The sequence below is a fragment of the Lingula anatina genome, chromosome 4 (assembly GCF_051362555.1).
Source record: "Lingula anatina isolate TDL-2025a chromosome 4, LinAna3.0, whole genome shotgun sequence".
NCBI lineage: Eukaryota > Metazoa > Brachiopoda > Lingulata > Lingulida > Lingulidae > Lingula > Lingula anatina.
In genome coordinates, this window is record NC_141770.1 from 14,086,946 (window position 1) to 14,109,771 (window position 22,826).

General features: G+C 35.7%; 5 protein-coding genes across 5 annotated transcripts in view; all 5 read left to right on the top strand.

Moving 5' to 3' along the window:
• Positions 1–22,826, top strand: part of LOC106180385 (uncharacterized) — a 133,837-nt gene that overhangs the window by 101,680 nt on the left and 9,331 nt on the right. The gene's annotated exons all lie outside the window — the stretch shown is intronic.
• On the top strand, positions 353–9,352 carry LOC106180377 (uncharacterized). Its single transcript, XM_087010541.1, has 2 exons — positions 353–3,152; positions 5,474–9,352. Exons 1-2 carry the CDS (start codon positions 518–520, stop codon positions 7,867–7,869), a joined length of 5,031 nt encoding a protein of 1,676 aa, XP_086866667.1. The 5' UTR covers positions 353–517; the 3' UTR covers positions 7,870–9,352.
• Positions 9,822–13,175, top strand: LOC106180375 (uncharacterized). Its single transcript, XM_013564349.2, has one exon. The coding sequence runs from the start codon at positions 10,072–10,074 to the stop codon at positions 12,523–12,525; it is 2,454 nt and encodes an 817-aa protein (XP_013419803.2). The 5' UTR covers positions 9,822–10,071; the 3' UTR covers positions 12,526–13,175.
• LOC106180382 (uncharacterized) lies at positions 15,926–19,331 on the top strand. The gene has a single exon (XM_013564359.2). It carries the CDS (start codon positions 16,344–16,346, stop codon positions 18,423–18,425), a length of 2,082 nt encoding a protein of 693 aa, XP_013419813.2. The 5' UTR covers positions 15,926–16,343; the 3' UTR covers positions 18,426–19,331.
• LOC106180383 (uncharacterized) lies at positions 19,767–22,326 on the top strand. Its single transcript, XM_013564360.2, has one exon. It carries the CDS (start codon positions 20,051–20,053, stop codon positions 21,695–21,697), a length of 1,647 nt encoding a protein of 548 aa, XP_013419814.2. The 5' UTR covers positions 19,767–20,050; the 3' UTR covers positions 21,698–22,326.

The window sequence follows — 22,826 nt, forward strand, 5'->3', positions numbered from 1 at the left end:
TTTTTTGTGGTTCATTTTTATTATTTTTTTAAAACAAATATTTAATTTTGTTCTTAAACACTTTTATTCTAACCTTTCACGGGGGGGGGGGGGGGGGGGGGGGGGGAGGGGACGTGGAAGATGTACATGTATTTCGATCGTTTTAACGTTGCCCTCTTAAAAGTTTGCTATTATGAAAACAAATAGTCAGAGGAATGTAACTGGCTGGAGGGAATGCATAAGATGAAACATTTCTTTTCTGTGGAAACATACACAATGTCCGAGTTTCAAATGATACGAAAGTACCTGCTTCGTCAATGTAAACTAAAATTTAATTTGACGTTAACATGTTAGTCAGCCGCTAGTGATTTTCCTTTTCATCACACGTCACTTCCTGCGAAAACTCCCTTCCTTTGTGTGAAATTGACTTGGATTTACGGAGAGCGACCCTACGTGTGGCTAAACCAGAACTTTTTCCAGCCAATCAAACATGGTTTGTGACTGGTATTAGATCAACTTATGATACTCAATATCAAATATGTCTGCACATTTGAAAGAAAGGGTCGATGAAGAGGCCAGTCGCACGGGGGAAATTACACCAACCAGGTCATTGTCGATTGAAAGTGATGAAGTCGGAGGTGCTCGTGTCCAAGATGTTTATTCTGATACAGAAGAATCGGCCTTAAACAAACAACATAGCGAGTACGATGATGCCACGGATAACGACGACGAAGTACAGCATGAGACGCTCGATAAAAATGTGAGTGAAGAAAACAGTGTAGGATCAAAGACAGACGGCGAGGGCGAAGAACCGTGTGATCAGGATAATAAAACTCTTAATATGACCAATCAAGAACAACACGATAAAACTCAAGTTGGTTTTGAGGTGCCACATATAACAAATGAAACTACTGATAGTACTGCAAGTAAAGACCAAGAACAAAGTCCCAGGTGTATAATATGTGGCCCAACCAAAGACACTACCAAAACTGAATACACAAAGCTTGCTTCTTGCCCTGAAGTTGAGAAAGAAATTCATGAACTTTTAAAAATTCTCTCTCCCCCTGATGAATTGGATGTTTGTTGTGGCAGATGTCTTGGTTTCATGAAAACCTTTATAAACCTTAAACATGAATTTTTAAGCATGAGGAGGAAGATCATTGCTCTTCATATTGATGCACAGCTAGAATTACCAGAGAGTCAAAACCATAAGGAATCAGATGATGATGATGATGATCAAGAACCATTTGATCAAGAAGAAAAAACACATGATTCTGACAATCAAGAACAAAGTGATGAAGTTCTTATCAAACATGAAGTTGTTGATATAGGGTTTGGTGAAGAAAATGGTTCTGATAAAGGAAAAAGAAAGGAAAGGAGATCAACTCGAAAAAAGGTTTTTAAGTGTAGGCACTGCAGTAAAAACTATACAAGAAAATATGACTTGACTGTGCATCTAAGAACTCACACTGGAGAAAAGCCAGCCAAATGTCGTTACTGTGAAAAAAGTTTTCACAGTCAAAATATTTGTTTACAGCATGAAAAGAAACACATAGAAAAACCATTCAGGTGTAAGATTTGTTTCAAGAATTTTTCAGCTGCTGATGCATGTAGAGAACATGAAAGTACCCATACTGCTCCAAGACCATTTCAATGCCAGTATTGCAGCAGAACATTTGAAAGGAAGAACGAATGGATAGTGCATGAAAGAACTCATACTGGTGAAAGGCCTTTCAAATGTCAGTATTGTCCTAAAAGCTTCTTTAGTAAAAGTGCACGTTTAAAACACCTGAAAGCGAAGCACAAGAGTTTGATGCCAGTAAAGAAAAATGATGCTGAGATGAAAAAGAAGAAAGATGGCACTGATGCTGAAGCAAAAATATATAACTGCTCACATTGTGGTAAAACATTCAATAGAAAAGATGCAATCATTTTACATGAAAGAACTCATACTGGAGAAAGACCTTTCAAATGCCGATACTGTTACAAAACTTTTTGTGGGAAAAGCTCATGTTTAAAACATGAGAGAGCAAAGCACAAAAATGTATTTTCTGCAAGGAGAAATGATGTTGAGACAGAGCAAGATGAAAAAAAGGAAAATGTGGATAGTAAAGGAAGAATTTACACAAATGAAGGGTTAAAATGTGAACGTTGTGAAAAATGCTTTCTTAAGAAGGGTGAACTTGTAGAGCATGAGAAAATTCACGAATATAAATGTTCTCATTGTGGGAAATCTTGTTGGGGTAAGAAAGCTCTCAACAAGCATGAAAAAATTCATTCTGGTGGAAAACCACACAAATGCAAAAGCTGTGAGAAGTCATTTGCTTATCGAGCATCCTTAGAAGAGCATGAGAGAATTCATACGGGGGAAAAACCATTTTTGTGCCAGTACTGCACAAAAAGTTTTACACAAAGCTCAACTTTAAAATTGCATGAAAGAACCCAACACACTGGAGAAAAACCATACAAATGCCAATACTGTGAGCAGGGATTCCCAACCAGATTATCTTGTGAAGAACATGAACGCTTTCACACTGGTGAAAAGCCTTTTAAGTGTGATTACTGTGACAAAAGGTTTGTAAGAAAATCAAATTGGAGAGACCATGTTAAAACCCATCTAGGGATCAAACCTCAAGTTTGCTCCTACTGTGGAAAAGGATTTCGTGACAGAAGCACCCTCGCTAGACATGAAAGAACTCACACTGGAGAAAGGCCATTCAGATGTAAATATTGTGACAAAACATTTATAAGAAAATCTTATTGTAATGAACATGAAAAGAGCCACACTGGTGAGAAACCAGTAAAAAGTCAGCAGTCTATTAATAAGATAAAAAATCAGGTTAAAACACATAAAAATCAGCATGCAGAAGACCACTTCACCAGTCAGCACACAAACAGTTCTTTCATGAGCCAGCACTCGAATAGCTCTTTCATAAGTCAACACTCCGAAAGCACATTTAGAACTCAGCACACTGACAGTACATTTCTAACAGGGTCTGCAGACAGCACTTTTAGAACGGGGCTGCCTGACAGCACTTATAGCCATAGGCATCAGCACTCGGAACCATCATTTAGGGGCTCACACTCGAGCAATGTATTCCCAACTCCAGAGGCTGTTTATCATGGGGATAATCCTAATCCATATATGTATAATATGTACATGCCAGGATTGTGATTTTTTTTATATATTTGCCAAAACAGAGACCTCTGCATCAAGAGGTTTCTATATAATGAAAGACTTTAAAGTAAATACTATAATTATAACCTACTAGCTTCAAATAAGATGGAAGTTAAAATCATTACAATTTTAAACACATGTTGTAGAAATCTAATTGTAAAAATTAATTATGGAAAAGTTGTTTAAATTTCAGTGATTGTTGTCAGTAATTGTATTTTTTTAAGTGTAGCCTATTTGCATTATGCCAGAATAAGGTCAAATTTAAATACAAATTACTCTTTGGATAGTGTTAAACACTAGCTAAGAAGTCGTGCAGATTGATCACTAGGGTCTAGGGTGTATGTTTTGTTTGTTGACTAGTCTTTAATTTTTATTTATTCCCCATTGGAATAATTATAATCAAAATTTCTTACACAATGTTGACCCATACCACGTTTGACAAGAATGTGGAGTACATTTGAAATAGTCTTTGTAGTTACTGACCTAAAACTTATTTAAAGGTATGTCTTATGAATTAAGCATGGTTATCTAGTAATAAACTAATAAACCACTTTCACTAGTTTCTTAGGAGACTCCGAGTCTACATGCCAATGGATAAACTGAATTAATCACTAGATCTGCAATAAAAAAGGCATGAAACTGTGCCTATTTAAATTTTTTTATCATAATTTGACCTAGCTACTTGTCTGCCCCAGTTATATACAGCACAGAATGTGAGCAGAAAATATCTGTTCAGATATCATTTTTGGGTAATAAGAACCAATTTCCTGGTACATTAAATTGAAACCTTATGATGGAATTTGGTCAGCTTTTGGGGCAAAAAAAATTGACTTCATATACATTTTTAATAGGTACCAATTTAAATAATTTAATAATTTTTAATAGGCACCAAGCCACCAATTAGTAAATAATTTGATTATATTTTTATTTATTCATAACTTTCCAATAAGATATATTTGACTCTAATGCGCTTGGCTATATGTAAGGAACAATTGATATTGTATGTTTTAAATGTTTGTTATATTATATAAAATTATGAGTATTTTGAAAAATATGTCAAAGAATAAAAATATCCTTTAGAAATGCTTTTTTTTACCATTTTTGTAGAGAACAATCTTAATAGAATCACAATTATAATAGTCATAAATAATCAATGAATAATATTTGTTTTGGATTATGATAACTTATGGTGTCTGGTTTCAGAAAGAATTAAAATGTTCCATAAGTGAACATCTTTAGAAACAATATTTATGGAGGATTTTCAGGAATAGAAATTTAATTTTGATTTTGCTTGGTATTTCAGAAATTAATAACATAATAAACATTATGTGTAATATTTATTTAAATAACGATAGATCAAATCTTGACTCTATGATGGTTGTCATGGATAGTCCTTATTTATTTATTTATTTATTTATTTATTTATTTATTTATTTATTTAATGGATACTTAACATTTTCCTAGTCTCTGATTGCCAATAGTTGTGGAAGTATGGTTCTAAATTATTATGTTTTAGTTAGGTTGGAGGAGGTCAGTGGCCTGTGTAGTGGACGGCTGATCCTCATCCAAACTATTGGTCTACACAGATTAATCCAACCCTGTGGAGACTCTTGCTGAATGCACTCAGTTAAGCTTGTTTCTAATGTACTTATCTAATCACCAGTCTTTCTATATTCATCTTGATGCCAGGAGGAGGTGTTTATCTTTGAAAATAAACCCTTAAAACGTGCTCAGTAATGAAATGAAGTCGGGGGGGGGGGGGGGGGGGGGCGGTCGCATTCAGGAAAAATAAGCATGGGGGGGGGGGGGGTGATTCCCCACAGCCTTCCCGTGCGTATGACTGAGTGGTTTAGAAAAACGAAGGGGGGGGGGGGGTTCTCGTAGCCTCTCTCCCTTTGGCCCACGTACCCTTTGTGTACTTTATTATGCTCTGCATATTTTAAAATCTGTGAAGGCAGTATATGACGAGTTCAATTAGCCAAGATAATCTAACTTATAGTTGAATATGATTACCATATACCATTTTTTGTGATTTTAGGAAAATTTCCTATAGTGGTTTTTAATTATTTCCTAATTAATTATCGTTTATCTTTATTTTTATTCAAAGGCAGAGTGGAAAAGTATCTAGAGATTAACATTATGTTATCGGTAACTAGCAATTTTCCTTTTTCCAATCATCAATATTTGGCAGGCCATTTTGCCACTGCGTAGACCGAGCGGCCGGCACAATTTTTTTCTGCAGAAACTGTTCATTGTCTTCGATTTAAACTTTTTAATTTAAAGATCCTTTGGGTAAGATACTAATTAAATCCTAAGTTCCTGATTACGCGAGGTCTCGGATCGCATTTCATGCAGCTGTACAACCTTTAAAAATTTCTATCGATGAAGTGAAAGCCAGTGAATCGATAATGTCTACACCTGATGAAGAAAGAAGTGAAGAAAGCATAAAAGGCCATGAAAAGGAGCTTCCCTCCATAGGTGCTAATTATACAGATATGTCTGTTCAGAGACAAGGAATGTATTTAGCTGAAGATAAAGGAACTTTGAAAAAAGATGTGGATGATCAAAACAGTTTTGAAAATAACGACGAAGAAGGACTGCAAAAGACTAGCTCACAGGTTAAAAGTATAAGTAAAGAAGAAACATCATTTATTTCTGCACCTTACCAACACGTCACAAATGAGCCTGCTAATTTAACAAGAAAGGATCCAAAACAAATCCCCAAGTGTGTGGTCTGTGGTCCACCCACAGACACTATCAAGAGTAAATACACAAAGCTCTCCTCTTGTCCTGATATTGAAAAGGAAATCCGTGAACTTTTGAAAATACTTTCACCTCTTGATGATTCAGAAGTCTGCTGTTGTAGGTGTCTAGATTTCTTGAAGACGTATATGCAGCTTAAGAATGATTTTCAAACCATGAAGCGGAAGATAATAGCTCTTCACATCGATGCACAGCTACATGTACAATTACATGACGATGACAATCATCCTGGGGAATCAGATTCAGAAAAACTTGAACTGGGTGATGAAGGGAATAAATGTCACAATCCGGATAAAGATATTGATATGCTTATCAAGCATGAAAGTATTGCCATCAAATCTGCTGATGAAGGTGATTCTGTTGAAGAAGAAGTTACCTCCCAAAAGGTCTTTAAGTGTCAGCACTGCAGTAAAATTTATACAAGGAAAGATGAATGGACAGTGCATGAGAGAAGACATACTGGAGAAAAGCCATTCAAATGTCAGCATTGTGACAAAGGTTTTTATAGGAAATCTACTTGTGATCAGCACGAAAAGAAGATGCACGTAGACAGACCATACCAATGTAAGATTTGCTTTAAGAATTTCCCAACCACTAAAGACTGTGAGGAACATGAAAGTACTCACACTACACCAAGACCTTTCCACTGTCAATATTGTGACAGATCATTTGACAGGAAGGATAAATGGATTGAACATGAACGGAGTCACACTGGAGAAAAGCCATTTAAATGTCGACGCTGTGGCCAGGGCTTTGTTAGAAATAATGCACGTGTAAGACACGAAAAGAAAAAGCATGGTTTATTTCCCATGAAAAAAATTAACGCTAAGGCAAAGGAAAGTAAGAAGAAGATCAACTTGGAGGTAAAACCATTTAAATGCCAACATTGTGATAAAACATTCAACAGAAAAAGTGAACAAATTTTCCATGAAAGAGTTCACACAGGTGAGAGACCCTTTAAGTGCGAACACTGCCAGAAAGCTTTTACAAGAAAAAGTGCGTGTATTAAACATGAGAAAAAACATAACGTTAATTTAAAACCAGTGGACTGTTCCCAGTGTGGTAAACCGTGTTTGGGAAAAAGAGCACTTGAGGAGCATGAGAAAACTCACCGTGATAGAAAACCATACAAATGTGGATTGTGTGATAAGGCATTTCCCTCAAAATGCCAGTTGGAAGACCATGAAAGAACCCACACTGGTGAGAAGCCATATTTATGTCAATACTGTACCAGAAGCTTTGCCCAAAAGTCGACATTGTGGTTGCATGAAAGGACACAACACAATGGGGAAAAGCCATTCAAATGTCAGTATTGTGAGGAGCGTTTTCCCACCAGATTATATTGTGTTGAACATGAACGTTTCCACACTGGAGAAAAACCATTCAAATGTGATTTTTGTGACAGAAGATTTGTTAGGAAAGCAAATTGGAGAGATCATGTAAAGACTCACTCGGGAATTAAACCACATGTTTGCTCTTACTGTGGGAAAAGATTTCTTAAAAAACAGACATGTGTTGTACATGAAAGAACTCACACTGGAGAGAGACCATTTCAGTGCCAATACTGTGATAAAAGGTTCATCAGGAAATCAAAATGCAATGAACATGAAAGGATCCACACTGGAGAGAAAGTAGTCAAAAGTCAACAATCTGGAAACAAAGCGAGAAACCCAGCAAAAGTGCACAAAAATCAGCATGTTGATGAAACCTTTAAGGGTCCAAACGCCACTAGTGATGGGTCTTTTATGAGTCACCTCTCTGAAAATGCTTCCAGGAGCCAGCACCCTGATAACTCATATGTTAATCAACAGTCTGACAGCATATTCAGGAATCAGCATCCTGAACTGCCATTCAGAGCTCCACATTCTAATCATGTATTCCCAACACCAGAAGTGGTTTATTCTGGAGATAACCCTTATATGTACAGTATGTATATGCCAGGAGTGTAATTTTGACGTTGTGTTTCCTTTCAAGTAGGGTCTATCTAATTCTGTACTGAGTGAAAATAGATAAATTATTTTGTACTTTAGAACTTCAAATGAATCACTTACTGCCAGTAGTTTATGATACAAAAATCTGTTAAGTGAATGCAAAGAGGTAAAAATGACAACACTTATTATGTAATATATGAAATGATGTCGAGCGCTAGGTGTATAGAGATTTGAAAGTGAAGGTAATTTCTAACAGCTGCATGGTACACAGTATATGGAAAATAATTAGATAATAAGATACTTTCAGAATATAGAAATGAACATGCTTGAAATTTGTTAAAATAAGCTTAGATCATGTTATTCACCCAAGAAAGGGAATTTGTCACTGACTTGCAATTCATAGTAATGATATAATAACACATGAAAACATAAAAACAAAACGCATTAACATTAATATGTGAAAACATATATATATATAATGCAAGATGATGAGTATTATAAAGTTACACAACATCAGTCCTACACATTTACTAGTAAAATACTGAAACCTGCTTTAACAACTACTAATTGACTAGACTGAGATATCTGGACAGTGGCGGATTTAGATGGGGGTCAGGGGGGTCCTGACCCTTCAGTCTCTGAAAAAAATCACACTGATTTTCCCCTCTTGGAATTAGAATTTTGACTACTAGTAGCTGATTTATAGTTCTAAACCACACCAAAGGGCTTCATTTGCCCTCTTAAATACCAAAAATTTTCGGGGCCCTTTAGTGGCCCCCTTCAAATATTCCTGGATCTGCCAATGCTGGAGTAGAAACATGGGTTTAACTATTTAAATGACTTAGTACATCTGGGTAATTGTACAGCCTCTATGGAACAAAGGAATTTGGAAACATGTCCTGTGAAAGTGTTTTTTTTTTTTTAGCCATTTTCCAGATGGAAGTAGTTTCAATTTAGAATGCAAAATATGTTGATAATTATTCATAATTGCTTTAGTAGTTTTTTCATTACATGTCTCTAGGTGTGATGTGTTAGTCTATCCACTGTAATGTGCTTGATTCATACTGTACACCAGACTGTGCTGGTAAAAATATGAAGACATAAATAGTTACAGTAATAATACAAAAAAGACATGTTATTACCTCTCTTGGCTTGTTTAATATTTTTCTTGTTTTGTCAGTAATACTGGAGAACCAACATGCATTTCAGCATAAGCATAACTGATTACAGAATAGTAAACAATGCCATACATCTTTCTGTCTACATTAAACTTTAGGTAATATTGGTTAAATACAGCCTTTTGTTTTCTTTGTAACATGCTCTTTCCACTTCAAGTTGTCATCTATAATGCATCCTTAGTATTTATACTTTTAAGTTCTAGGGTAACATTATCATCTTTAATAGGTCCTGGTGAACAAGCTTAGACATTTCTTCTTAAGTCAAAAATCATTTCTTTAATTTTTCCAACATTTAATTGTAATTAAATTTCATCATACCATTACTTTGTCTTGATTTGTCACTCTTTGATCGTATTCATTATTTTGACTGAAAAATGAAAATAATCAAGATGTGAAGTGTTACAACATTTTGTGTAAATAAAGACTATAAAAAGTACTATGTGCTATTTTTTTATTAAATAATTGTCTATCATTAAATTAAATCTTTTTCAATAGTTTTTTCCCTTCATTTGTACATTTTTAGACTAATTAATGGTTTGTGCCACGGTGATCAATAATTTTAAATTACAAGAAAAAAAAAATAAAAAATCAATAATGCGTGGGTCAATTAGCCAAGACAAGCTTTTATTTTCCTAAGATATGTGGACATAACTGCACTGTTTGCAGTAACAGGATATTGTAACATTACGTTGTAATAAAATGTTAACTAATATGAGTAATCAAGTTGAAATACTGTACATTATATGAAGACCTGAAAACTGTTATGCGCAACTAAAAATATATATATATATATCGGCGGAGTAATGTTCCCATTTTGCGTGGCATATATTCCAGAGGTTTTGTCGATACAATCTGTTGCTGGCTCCGAGTTAACTGTTATCACCGTGTGATATAATAGAGAAGATGCATGGAGTCAAAAATCCAGTACAAGGTGATTGTTTAGCACAGATATGGTGTTCCTATAACAGTTAGTTTTTTCTTGTTCTCCGATGCAGTATATTTACTCGAGCTAAGCAAACGCCCTGACCTACTTACATTCACGATGTCCACAGCTGGAGAATACTCTACCACGAACGAAGAAAAAACATGTGATAAAGAAGTCCCAGTAATGAATGAGCCAGCAGAAGTTCACGAAAGCGGCCCTGTGAATGAGAAAGACATAAATGGCGCGGATAAAATCCCATATGTGATGCCAATGACTGCTACTACTACAGGTAGCAGTAGTAATAAAGCATTAGCAGCTGCAGATACGAAAGAAAAAAGTATCGCTCAAGGATGTAACCCTGACAGTGATCAAATCGGTTTAAAGAGTTTTGATGCTGCTCAAAACAAAATAGAAGACTGTGCCACAGGTACTATGGATGCAGAAACATCATCTGCTTCTAGCAGCAGTCTTGATAATGGGCCTCAGTTTACCAAGGATGAGGTAACTGGTGATGCTACTAGGAAGTCAGACAACAGTGTTGAGCATGTTGATAAATGTTTAATCTGTGGTCCACCAACAGGCACTTCAAGGATCGAATACACTAAACTCTCTTCTTGTCCTGAAATTCAGAATGAGATTTGTGAACTTTTGAAAATACTGTCTCCTCCAGATGATTCAGATGTTTGTTGTGATAGATGCTTGGGCTTAATGAAAAATTTTGTCAGACTTAAAAATGAATATCTTAACATGAAACGGAAAATAATTGCACTCCATATTGATGCACAACTTGATTTACGAGAGAGTTGCAACAATAAGGTATCAGAGTCTGAAGTTTGTGAAATAACTGAGCCCACGGATAAAATCAACAAACCCAACTACCAGGAACAAAATTGTGCAATGTTGGTCAAGCATGAAAATATTGATCTTGGATTTGATGATGACAGTGACAGTACTGAAGAAGAAGTGCCACAAAAAAGGAAAAGGGAGAATCCTCCCAGAAGGAAAACTTTCAAATGCCAGAACTGTGATAAAATATTCAGGAGGAAGGATGAATTGGTTGTCCACGAACGGACTCACACTGGCGAAAGACCATTTAAATGTCAGTTCTGTGACAGCAGTTTTCATAGAAAAAACATTTGTGTAAAGCATGAAAAGAAACATCTAGATAAGCCATTCAGATGTAAATATTGCGTGAGAATTTTTTCCACCAGGGAGGAATGTGAAGAGCATGAAAATACTCACACTTTGATACGTCCATACCAGTGCCTGCATTGTGGCAAAACTTTTGCAAGGAAAGGGGAAAGTACCTTGCATGAAAGGACTCACACAGGGGAAAGACCTTTCAAATGTGAGCACTGTGATAAAAGATTTTTCAGAAAGAATGCATGTGTAAAACATGAAAAGAAAACGCACAAGGGTTTGGTATCAACAAGAAAAACTGTTTCATCATCAGAGAAAACAAGTTGCAAAAAGATGGTTCCTCAAGCAGGACCATTCAAGTGCTCACAGTGTGATAAAACATTCAAAAAGAAATGGGAAAGTATAGCACATGAAAGAATTCATACTGGAGAAAGGCCTTTTCAGTGTCAACACTGTGAAAAAACCTTTATCAGGAAAAATTCATGTGTAAAGCATGAGAAAAAACATTCTATTAAATCATTTAACTGTTCTCATTGTGGTAAAATTTGTTTGGGAAAGAGAGCACTAGACAAGCATGAGAAAACTCACTTTGGTGGTAAGCCATATAAATGTAGGGGCTGCGATAAGACATTTGCCTGGAGAACGCAATGGGAAGAACATGAAAGAATTCACACCGGAGAAAAGCCTTTCCTGTGTCAGTTCTGTGATAAACGTTTCACACAGAGTTCTACTTGTTTATTGCATGAAAGGACACAGCACACTGGCGAAAGACCATTCAAATGTCAGTATTGTGATCAGGCATTTGCAACCAAAGGATATCGTGAAGTTCATGAACGCTACCACACTGGTGAAAAACCATTCAAATGTAGTTACTGTGGAAAGGCATTTATAAGAAAAGGTAACTGCAGAGACCATGAACGAACTCACACGGGTATTAAGCCATATGTGTGCTTGTACTGCGGAAAAGGATTTTTTGACAAAAGTGATTGTGTTGTACACGAAAGAATTCACACAGGTGAAAGACCATTTAAATGCCAGTTCTGTGATAAAACATACACCACCAAGAAACACTGTATACAGCATGAAAGAACCCACAGTGGAGGGAAGGCAGCCAAAAAGCAGACATCTGGTAGTACATTGAAAAACGTGGTTCCTGACCACGCCTACAAACTTCTGGACTATAACAACAAATTAAAAAATCCGGACATGGACGGCACCTTTAAAAGTCAGCATTCTGAGAACACTTTCAGAACTCCCCTGCCCGATCACTCATATCTAAGTCAGCACCCCAGTAACTTATTTGGAAATCAGCAGCCTGATAACAATACATTTAGAGGTCCACATTCTAGTAGTGCCTTCCCTACCCCTGAAGTTGTATACCCACCTGGAGATAACCCATACCTATATGGCATGTACATGCCAGGAGTGTGATTTAAAAATCAGCCTATATACAGCATTTAAATTATCATGATTGGCGCCGTGACTGCAAACATTATTGCCCTCACCCATTCTGTGTCATTTCAATAAACAGTGAATGAAACCAAAAATGAAAGTAAAGTATATGGTTGATCGTGAAGAAAATATTTTGCAAATATGTGCATAGCTGTGTCAGACTGGATATTGTAGATGTTTACACTACTTGTGTATTTGAAAATTTTAAAGATTATATGCCAATTTAATGGTTACATATAAGGCTTATTTCAAAAGTTGATTAAAAAGGCCTTTTAATACCGTCTGTTAACAGTCTGTAGCATTAATCAGAAAAATATTTTATTGCAATATATGTCAATGATTAAAGGATCACAATTTTTACAAATTATCAATAAAAATTTAGGGTCATGTTATTTTAGAATTTTATTTTATAATTAGTTTATGAAATAGAAGGAAATTTTTGAAAGATTGTTTTAGTCAAATAGATTGTGACTTTCTTTTGCAAGATAGCTTTGAATGCCATCTTATATTGATACCTTTTAAAACCCATTTTATGTAACACCATGTATATAATGAATTTTTAAATTCATTGGAAAGCAGTTATGTTATATTTTGTTTGGCAAATAAAAACTCATATTCAATAAACAATACTCAAAATCCAGTTTTTCCATATTTTACATGTAATGATAGTCCTAGAAAGTTTTTTAGTATATAGTTTAATGAAAAATGCCCATATAAGTAGATTATTCGCATAAAAGAAGAGGGAAATCTGAGAAGTACTATTAGACATGTTGTTTTGGTGACGTCTATTTTTTATTTTTTTTTTGTTAAAAAAAACATTCTCTAGCCAAATGTATGCATTGAAACAAAGCAGCCCAAGTGGGTAATCATCCTTTAAACAAACATTTACATGGTGTGCCATAAAACAAGCTATGGGAGCATTCACAATGAAATTGTTGTACTAAGAAAAGCGATCCAACTCTGCAGGGATTTGTGCTGATAGAGATCAAATTAAATGATGTCTCCCGAGCAGGTTGGTGGGTGATTAACTTTTGTTTGAGTTCAAGTGGTTTCCTAAGTTGATCATCCCCTTGTTGCTGGAATCCAGGGGCCAATTCCATAAAAGCATTCTAAGCCCTAGTTGGTTGCTAACCTTAATTCTATCTCTAGTTGCATACTAACTATTCCATAAAGCAATTCTAAGCCTAGTATAGTTCTAAGTTTCATGCTAAAGTCAGAGTTGGACTGGGTATCTTCTAAATCACTAGTATCATTCTAACTCATTTCTGCTCATACCTCTGAGGTGTAAGGACGGCCAGGAGAATTTTAGAAATTGTGGAACTCCGCAGAGCAATGCGGCTGAAACAAGTGTTTCGGGATTGAAGGAATCTATTGGACATTTTTGATGATGTGGAACTTGTAAAAAGATACAGTTTTTCCAGAGAAGGCATTTTGCTGATAACTGACATTGTCAAAAATGACATTACCCAACATACCAGGAGAAATCATGCCTTATTACCTTATTACAGTTAAATGGACACGGAGCACGTGCATTAATTACTTACACCAAATAGATTCTACACTTTATTCTTGCTTGAGAGAATGAAAAGAGAAAGAACATTGGATTTAATGTTCTGACAGGAGATTTAATGTTTTAGGCAAATGTCCTACAATTAGTATTTAGAATTATTTTGCAGACAGTGGATATAAATGGTATTGCTAACAAACTGAAATACACTGGTGATGAATGGTCAGTGTCATCTTTATGTGTGCTTCCATTAAGTTTATGTTCCAACAGTTCAATTTCAAATTTCAGTTTTTTTTTTTTTTTTTTTTTTTTTTTTTTTTTTTTTTTTTTTTTTTTGCCTTAACTTCAGATTCTCTTGCATGAGATTCCATTTTTAGTTTAGAGAGTTTTGTCTTCAAGTCTTCCAAAGATCTCGACACATTAGGAAACCTTGCCTTGTGCTGATTCAGTATGCTTTCGCAAGCTTTATTTTTCCTAGCATTGGTGTTAGCATCCTTGTGTTGACTATCTAATGTGTACTTAAATTCTTCATAGCATTCGGCTATGAAGAGATATTCTTGTGTCAAATAATTCAGCTTTCGTTGTCTCTTCCCTGAAGCTGAAGTTGCCATTTTGACCACTTTCTGTATAGGACTTTTATGGAATACATGGGAATGCCTTGACCAGTAACTTAATTGCCTCAGCCTGCACTCAGTTCAACTTTTACCCTGTCACTGCCGGGGCCGTAGCAATGGGGCCGTAGCAATAGTCCGAAGGTTCAATAGTCCGAAGGTTCATTGGTCCGAATATTCACTATAGAACCTTCGGACCAATGAACCCTTGATTAAAAAAATCGATGAAAATGTTACCACTTTTCGGACCAATGAACCTTCGGACTAATGAACCTTCGGACTATCGAGACGCCCTCGTAGCAATAGTCTGAAGGTTCAATAGTCCGAAGGTTCATTGGTCCGAATGTTCACTACAGAACCTTCGGACCAATGAACCCTTGATTAAAAAAATCGATGAAAATGTTACCACTTTTCGGACCAATGAACCTTCGGACTAATGAACCTTCGGACTATCGAGACGCCCTCGTAGCAATAGTCCGAAGGTTCAATAGTCCGAAGGTTCATTGGTCCGAATGTTCACTACAGAACCTTCGGACCAATGAACCCTTGATTAAAAAACCGATGAAAATGTTACCGTTTTTCGGACCAATGAACCTTTGGACCAATGAACCTTCGGACTATCGAGACGCCCCCTCACTGCCTATTGTTTGGCGAAACTGACCCTTTGGTTTTGTGGTTTTCCTATGAAGACACCATTCTAGTCATATCTTAGCAATAAACTAGTAAGAATGATTCTTAGTATGGTTTTATGGAATAGAAATTAGTTGATTGCTAATTAACAAGTATACAACTAGGGATTAAGAATCATTCTAAGGCCTAGTATTATGCTAATTAAGTTAGAATGCCTTTATGGAATTGGCCCCAGGTGTGTTATTCAGTCTGACTACATGCATTCAGTCTGAGTCCCTGCAGAGTTAGATCAATTGATCTACCTAGCAAGAGTTCCATTATGGTAATTCCACTATGCATAAAGTCAAGACTCTTTTAATAATATTCTTTAACTTGACTTAAGCCAAATGAACATTCATTTACTGTAATTATTTTTTCACTTTCCTTGATAGCCTGTATTTTATTATTATTATTATTATAATTATTATTATTATTTTTATTTATTTTTGTTTGTTTGTTTGTTGGTTTCTTTATTTTTCAAAGGGGTAGTGATTTCATTAGTATGTCGTAAAAAATCTACGTGTTTTAGTATGATAAGATAAGCCATAAATGCCTCGTGTATGAAAATGTTCACTCAGGCAATACTAATCTCGTATCGGTATATAGTTATTACCCTTTTAACAACAAATTAAAGTTGTTTTCATTGTTTGGGATTCTTCTAGGAAGTTGAAGAGATCAATATTAAGAGACAAGGTACGGTCTGGATCACAGGATCACATTTAAAAAACAGTTTGCTGTCTTAAGCATTCATAAGAAACATGCAGATTTTGTAATGAAAACCCCAAAAACATATTCACCGTCACCACCCATATGATTGATGGAACTCGGACTCGCTGCATGTTCTTTAATTTCACCATTTTAAGAACTAAGTATTCAAACATCAGAAAATCCAGAGCCATAAAGTAACGAAGAAGGGGGAAGAGTCTTAATTTGATGCAAGTAAAAATTTCCTGTCAGGCATGTCTAGCTCTCCCAAGTGAAAAAATAAAGAAGGGGAGACTGTAAACAACATGGAAAACAATTTACTGTCAACATCAAATGGTGATACTGATAGTGAAACTGAAAGCAGTGGTGAAGAGAAGACAGGAACTGATGTTGATCAAGAAGAAAAGACTGAAAGTGATGACTCACTATCGGACACTAACAAAAGTGAAAATGAGGGTCAGCATTCTCTGCACAAAGATGACAAATCTGCGTTGCCGATTACGACCTGTCAAGAAAGCTATAAATGTCTTATTTGTGGATCATGTTCAGACACAAGCAAGACTGGATACACTCAGTTGTCCTCTTATCCACAGATTGGAATTGAAATCCAGGAGGTTTTACAATTATTTGCCCCTCCAGATGAATCAGATGTTTGTTGCAGCAGATGTATGGGTTTAGTAAAAAACTTTTCATATCTGAAAAAGAAATTTTTCTGCTCAAAAACTGAAATAATTTCTTTGTACAAAGATGCACAGTCTCGTGTTAAAGGCACTCAGCATTGTGGCTCTGTTGAATCTAAAAACCATGAAGATAATGGTTCTGATGGAGAGATTCAAGTAACGGACCATAAGAAAAGTGATGGTAAAATCATAGTCAAACAGGGGCATATTGAAAAAACCAATACCGATATTAGTCGTAAGGTTGAGACCCACACTAGGGGTACAGCCGTGAAGAAACCGTTCAAATGTCAGTACTGTGAAAAAACATTTGTCAGAAAGAATAAATGTATTGAACATGAAAGAATTCACACTGGAGAGAGACCATATAAATGCCAGGTGTGTAGTAGTGCTTTTACAAGAAAATGCATATTGGAAAGCCATGAACGGAATCATATTGGCAAGCCATTTAAATGTAAATTTTGCAACAGAACTTTCTCAGATGAAGAGAACTGGTTTGAACACGAAATAAATCATACTTTGCCAAGACCACACAGGTGTCAACATTGCGAAAAAACATTTGACAGGAAAAGGGAAAAAGTAATTCATGAGAGAATACACACCGGGGAAAGACCTTTCAAATGTCAGAACTGTGAAAAATCATTTATCAGCAAGAGCACATGTGTCAAACATGAAAAGAAACACAAGAGTAAAAGACAGCCAGTTTTAAAAGGGGATGAAAAAGTTGGCAAGGAAGTAACTATGAAGGAGGATGAAATTATTAATCCAGAATTAAAGCAACACAAATGTCAACACTGTGACAAAACATTTTCTAGAAGGAATGAAAAGATTATGCATGAAAGAACTCACACTGGGGAAAAGCCATTTCAGTGTAAGGTTTGTGATAAAAGTTATTTCAGAAAAAGTGCTTGTAAAAAACACGAAAAGTTGCACAGTGAAAATACATTTACGTGTTCTAAGTGCAGTGCATTTTTTTCAACAAAAAGAGCCTGTGAGAAGCATGAAAAAAACCACTATGGTGGAAAACCATTTCAGTGCGGGGGCTGTGATAAAACATTTGCAGACAAAACGAGGCTGAAAGAGCATGAAAGAACACACACAGGAGAAAAACCATACCTTTGCCAGTACTGCGAGAAAACATTTGCTCAAAGTTCCACGTGTAAATTACATGAAAGGACACAACACACTGGAATAAGACCATTTAAATGCCAATATTGCAGTCAAGGGTTTCCAACTAGATTGTACCGTGAAGAACATGAACGTTTCCACACTGGAGAAAAACCATTCAAGTGCAGTTTTTGTGACAAAGCCTTCATAAGAAAGGGAAACTGTAGAGAACACGAAAGAACTCACACTGGAATAAAGCGATACGTGTGCTCATACTGTGGCAAAAGATATTTTGACAAAACTGATTGTGTGGTTCATGAGCGGATTCACACTGGCGAGAGGCCATTCAAGTGCCAGTATTGTGGTAAAACGTACACCTGCAGAAAATACTGCTTGCAGCATGAGAAGACTCATACTGTAAAGAAACCAGTAAAAAATACACAGGCAGACTTCTCATTGCAAAAGCACAACCCTGATTTGATATTGAAAAATTACTCTTCAGAGAACTCTGTAATACCTAGTCAGCAGTCAAGTAACACATTTGTTATGCCTGATGCAATCCATACTGATATCAGTCCATACATGTATATGCCAGGACTTTAGATAACAGCTTAATGCTAAGAAAGTTTCAAGTTAAAAACTTTCATGATAAATTGAACCTTAGACCCCATTCCCATAGACATGCCATCAGAGAAAATTCCTGTGATATCCCTCCAAAAAATGCTGAACCCGCTGACAGCATTCAAATTTTTTTCAGGATTGAATGAAAAATTCAGCCCCCCCCCTCCCCCCAATAATATAGGACCTCAGAAAATTTTATATTTTTCACTATGGCTTACTCGTGAAGGACTTTAACGAAAAAATTCATGTACAAAATGAATGGTTTTACAAAAACTTTTGGAATGTAAACATTGTTGATTTTTCTCTTCAATGTAGGCACTCTATAATAAGACAGGATTTAACTGTAGATAATAGATACTTCATTCCATCCATTCTTATAAAAGAAAACTAGTAGCATAAGAAGAAAGTCGAAAGATATAATGAACCTTAATCAGACAAGATTTGTTGATATTTTATACACACATGTATTTTACACTGTAGTGACATATATGATACTTTTTGTGAACAATGAAAAGATGCATTAAAACAGGCCAATCTCAAACGTCCCATACCACATGTTGCTTAATTTGATATTATGCATGATGAGGTGTAAAAAAACTATTTATTATTATTATTATTATTACAAATTTGAAAAGAAATTTTCTTCCTTTTTATTGGGTCAATAATAACGCAATAGAATCACCTATATTTCTATTAAGTAATTCTTTTATTTATAATGCGTAACCTGATTAGAAGGTAGAAGTGAAACAAAAAAAAAGTGCATATGGTATGTGCATGTTAACTGGTACTGTACTGTATATCATGAAAACAGACTGAGAAGTATTATTTGTCTATATTTCTGTCTAGATAATGTGAGATAAATATAAAAAATTAAATGGGCAAACCATGGTTTGTGGTTATTTTTTATTATTATTATTTTTTTTTTTTTCAAATTAACCTCTCATCATCCCCAATGCTGCTAAAATGAAATAAGTTTATTGCCTACTGTAAAGTAGTAAATGAACAAATAAGATAATGACAATAATTAATTAAAATGTTCAAGTGCACAACGTATTTTTTGTTCATTTTATTACAGAATGTAAATAAAAAGGTTATTGCACATAAAGGTAATCGACAAATATTACCAACCACAACTGCACTGCTCTTATTACTTCATGCCTTCCAAGACAAGCTTTTGAATATACCAAGTCCTTACCACACCAGTAGTATCCACTTACGCAGAATCATTTCCTGTTTGCATAGATTTATGTAGTCTATATATTTTTTACCAAATCGATTTGCCGTATTAACGAAAATAAAGCAAGACTTCTCTTGTGGGCAAGTACTATCGGTTTACTCTCATTTTCCTTTATACGTGTATCTCATTAGAAGTAATTTTTTTTCATCACAGATTTTTAAAATTCACTTATCAATAGACAGATGTCGGTGTACGTTTACCAGCTAGAAAAGGATTAAGGGCAGAAAGTGGGCGCTCTTTCCACTAGCTTCTGTGTCCACCGGTTCGGACGCTGTTTCAAGAACTTGCGACTACCTGCAAGTGAAGTTGAAAACTCGGCCTCAGCAGTTACACCGTTCTCAGCTCTAGATTTTATACAGGGTCTGTTATTATGTCTGTGTCAAGTGAAAGTGAAAGTTTGAATACTGCGGGAACTGACGATGCATTAGGTACTGGGCCCACGCTTCCAGCCGTTCAACTTGCAATTGTTCCTTTGCCTGAAAATAATATGGCACATGATCTAGGATTAAAATGTGTGATTTGTGGATCAGGGCCAGAGGCCAAGCATGAGGATCTTTCAGCTTACCCTGCACTAAGAAATGAGATCATAGAACTTAAAAAATCAGCACAGGGTCTGCAATCAAAATCCAGTAGATGTTGTGATACATGCCTGAATTTGCTGAAAAAGCTGGTCAAGGTTAAGAAGGAGTACATTGACTTGAAATATAAAATAATCCAAATTCTTAACAGAACAGAATCAGAATTTGGGCAAAAATATGATCTGACAGAACCAGACCATCACAAAGAAGCTGATACTGAATCGGACAAAGATGAAGAAAATGACAGTCTATCCAAGCAACCTGGCAACGGTGAAATGTTGATTAAACTTGAACATGTTGACATTGGGTATGTTGAAAGTAATTCCTCCGCTGAACAAGGAATATTTCAAACTGTGGAAGGCAGGACTAAACAGAATTCCATCAAACACAAACAAGATGATAAAAGGTGCAAAAGAAGGAGTGTTTATTCAGGTCGTTTTTATAAAAGTCAAATTGGGAGTAATCAGTTCAAATGCCGACATTGTACTAAAAGCTATTCCAGAAAAACATTATGCATCAGACATGAACAGACACATACAGATAAACCATTCTCGTGTAAATTCTGTGATAAAGCTTTTGCAAAGAGACTAAATTGGGAAGAGCATGAAAAAACACATTCTGGACTAAGACCCTATCCATGTCAACATTGCAATAAAACATTCGCAAAAAAGAACCAAGCCGTTTCACATGAGAGGATTCACACGGGCCAAAAAACCTTCAGATGTCAGCATTGCGATAAAAGTTTCACCAGAAAGTCTGACTGTGTGAGACATGAAAAGATTCATACTATAAAATTGTATAAATGCTCTCTTTGTAGTGATGCTTTTCATAGCAAAAAGGACTATAAGAGGCACGAAAAATGCCATCACGGTAAAGCAGTGCATAAATGCCAGTACTGTGGCAAAGAATGTGACAGCAAATCGCGGTGTGTAGAACATGAAAGAACCCACACTGGAGAGCGACCTTTTCAATGTAACTATTGTGATAAAACATTTACCCAAAGGTCAACTTGTTTATTACATGAAAGGACTCAACACACTGGGGTAAAACCCTTCCCGTGCCACTACTGCGATCAGCAGTTCCCTACTCGATTGTACCGTGATGTTCATGAACGGTTTCACACTGGAGAAAGACCATTCAAATGTTGTCACTGTGGCAAAACATTTGTAAGGAAGGAAAATTGTACGAATCATGAACGAAGAATCCACAGTGGGATTAAACGATTCATATGCTTGTATTGTGGCAAGAAATTTTCAGATAAAAGGGATTGTGTTATGCATGAAAGGGTTCATACTGAGGAAAGACCCTTTAAATGTCAATACTGTGAAAAATATTATACACAGAAAAAGCACTGTCTTGCACATGAAAAGACTCACACTGGAGAGAAGTTGATGAATTTTGAAACATGTAATGAGGCAAGTGCAAATATATCAGTGTGATAGAAAATAAGAATGATATCTCGGCAGAACAGAAACACTTACCAATTTTCAACCATGGAGTGCCTTGTAATTCATGAATGCCTTAATACTGGAGAAAGACCCTTTTTAAATATGACATTTTAAAAAGACATTTTTAAAAATGTCATCACTGTGGCAAAAAAAAACATGATGATGCAGAATTGTAGCAGACACATGACAGTGTTATTAAATTCTAAAAATGCTTGTATTGTGGTAAAAGTCTTACTCCTTAGTTGGAATGCAAAAAAAAAAAAAAAAATGAAACGTTTCACACTGAAGATATTATTATACCATTCAGGGATAAATGAACAGAGACGATCTGAACTACATGAAAAGACTTGCACTAAAAAGAAATTTGAAAGTCCTGATGAAAACTGAAAAAGCTTAAGGTGTGGTCCACCCCATTCAGTTCATACACCACAGAAACAGTTTGTACGTCAGAGTTCTTTTTCTTACACATTTTTGTTATGGCATGTTGCTTGTTTTTCTTCAACTTTCATTTATGTTAAAATTATGGTTCAAAATATTTCGTTGGATGTGAAAGTTCAGTATGATGCTATGTAGATGACATAATTATTCTGTAAATAAAACTAAATGTGTTATTTTCTATATGGGAATCTTAAGTGAATATTGTTCTTGATAAGATAAATTAATTGTATTTGCATACAATAATTACTTGCCCATTATAAGCAGAATAGTTCTGTGATGGCAAAGCTGGATGCAAGTTTAGATTGGTTTGTCAAACTACAAGGTAGAGTTTCAGAGGACATCTTCCTACTTCCAGCACCAACAGAGACATGCTGATGATAGAGAGACAATTCCCCATGTCCTTCTTAAACTTGTAGTGATGTTTTCCCTGCCATTTCTTCATAAAAATCCTTAACAGAAATGATCCGTAATTATTACTGTGAGACAGGGTTCCCATAACTGCACCAGCAGAGACATGCTGATGATAGAGAGACAAGTTCCCCATGTCCTTCTTTAACTTGTAGTGATTTGTTCCCCGCATGTTTCTTCATAAAAATCCTTAACAGAAATGATCCTTGTTACTGATAGACTGTGTTCCCATGACCGCAGTCAATGTCATTAGCTTAATTGTCTGGCATGCCCA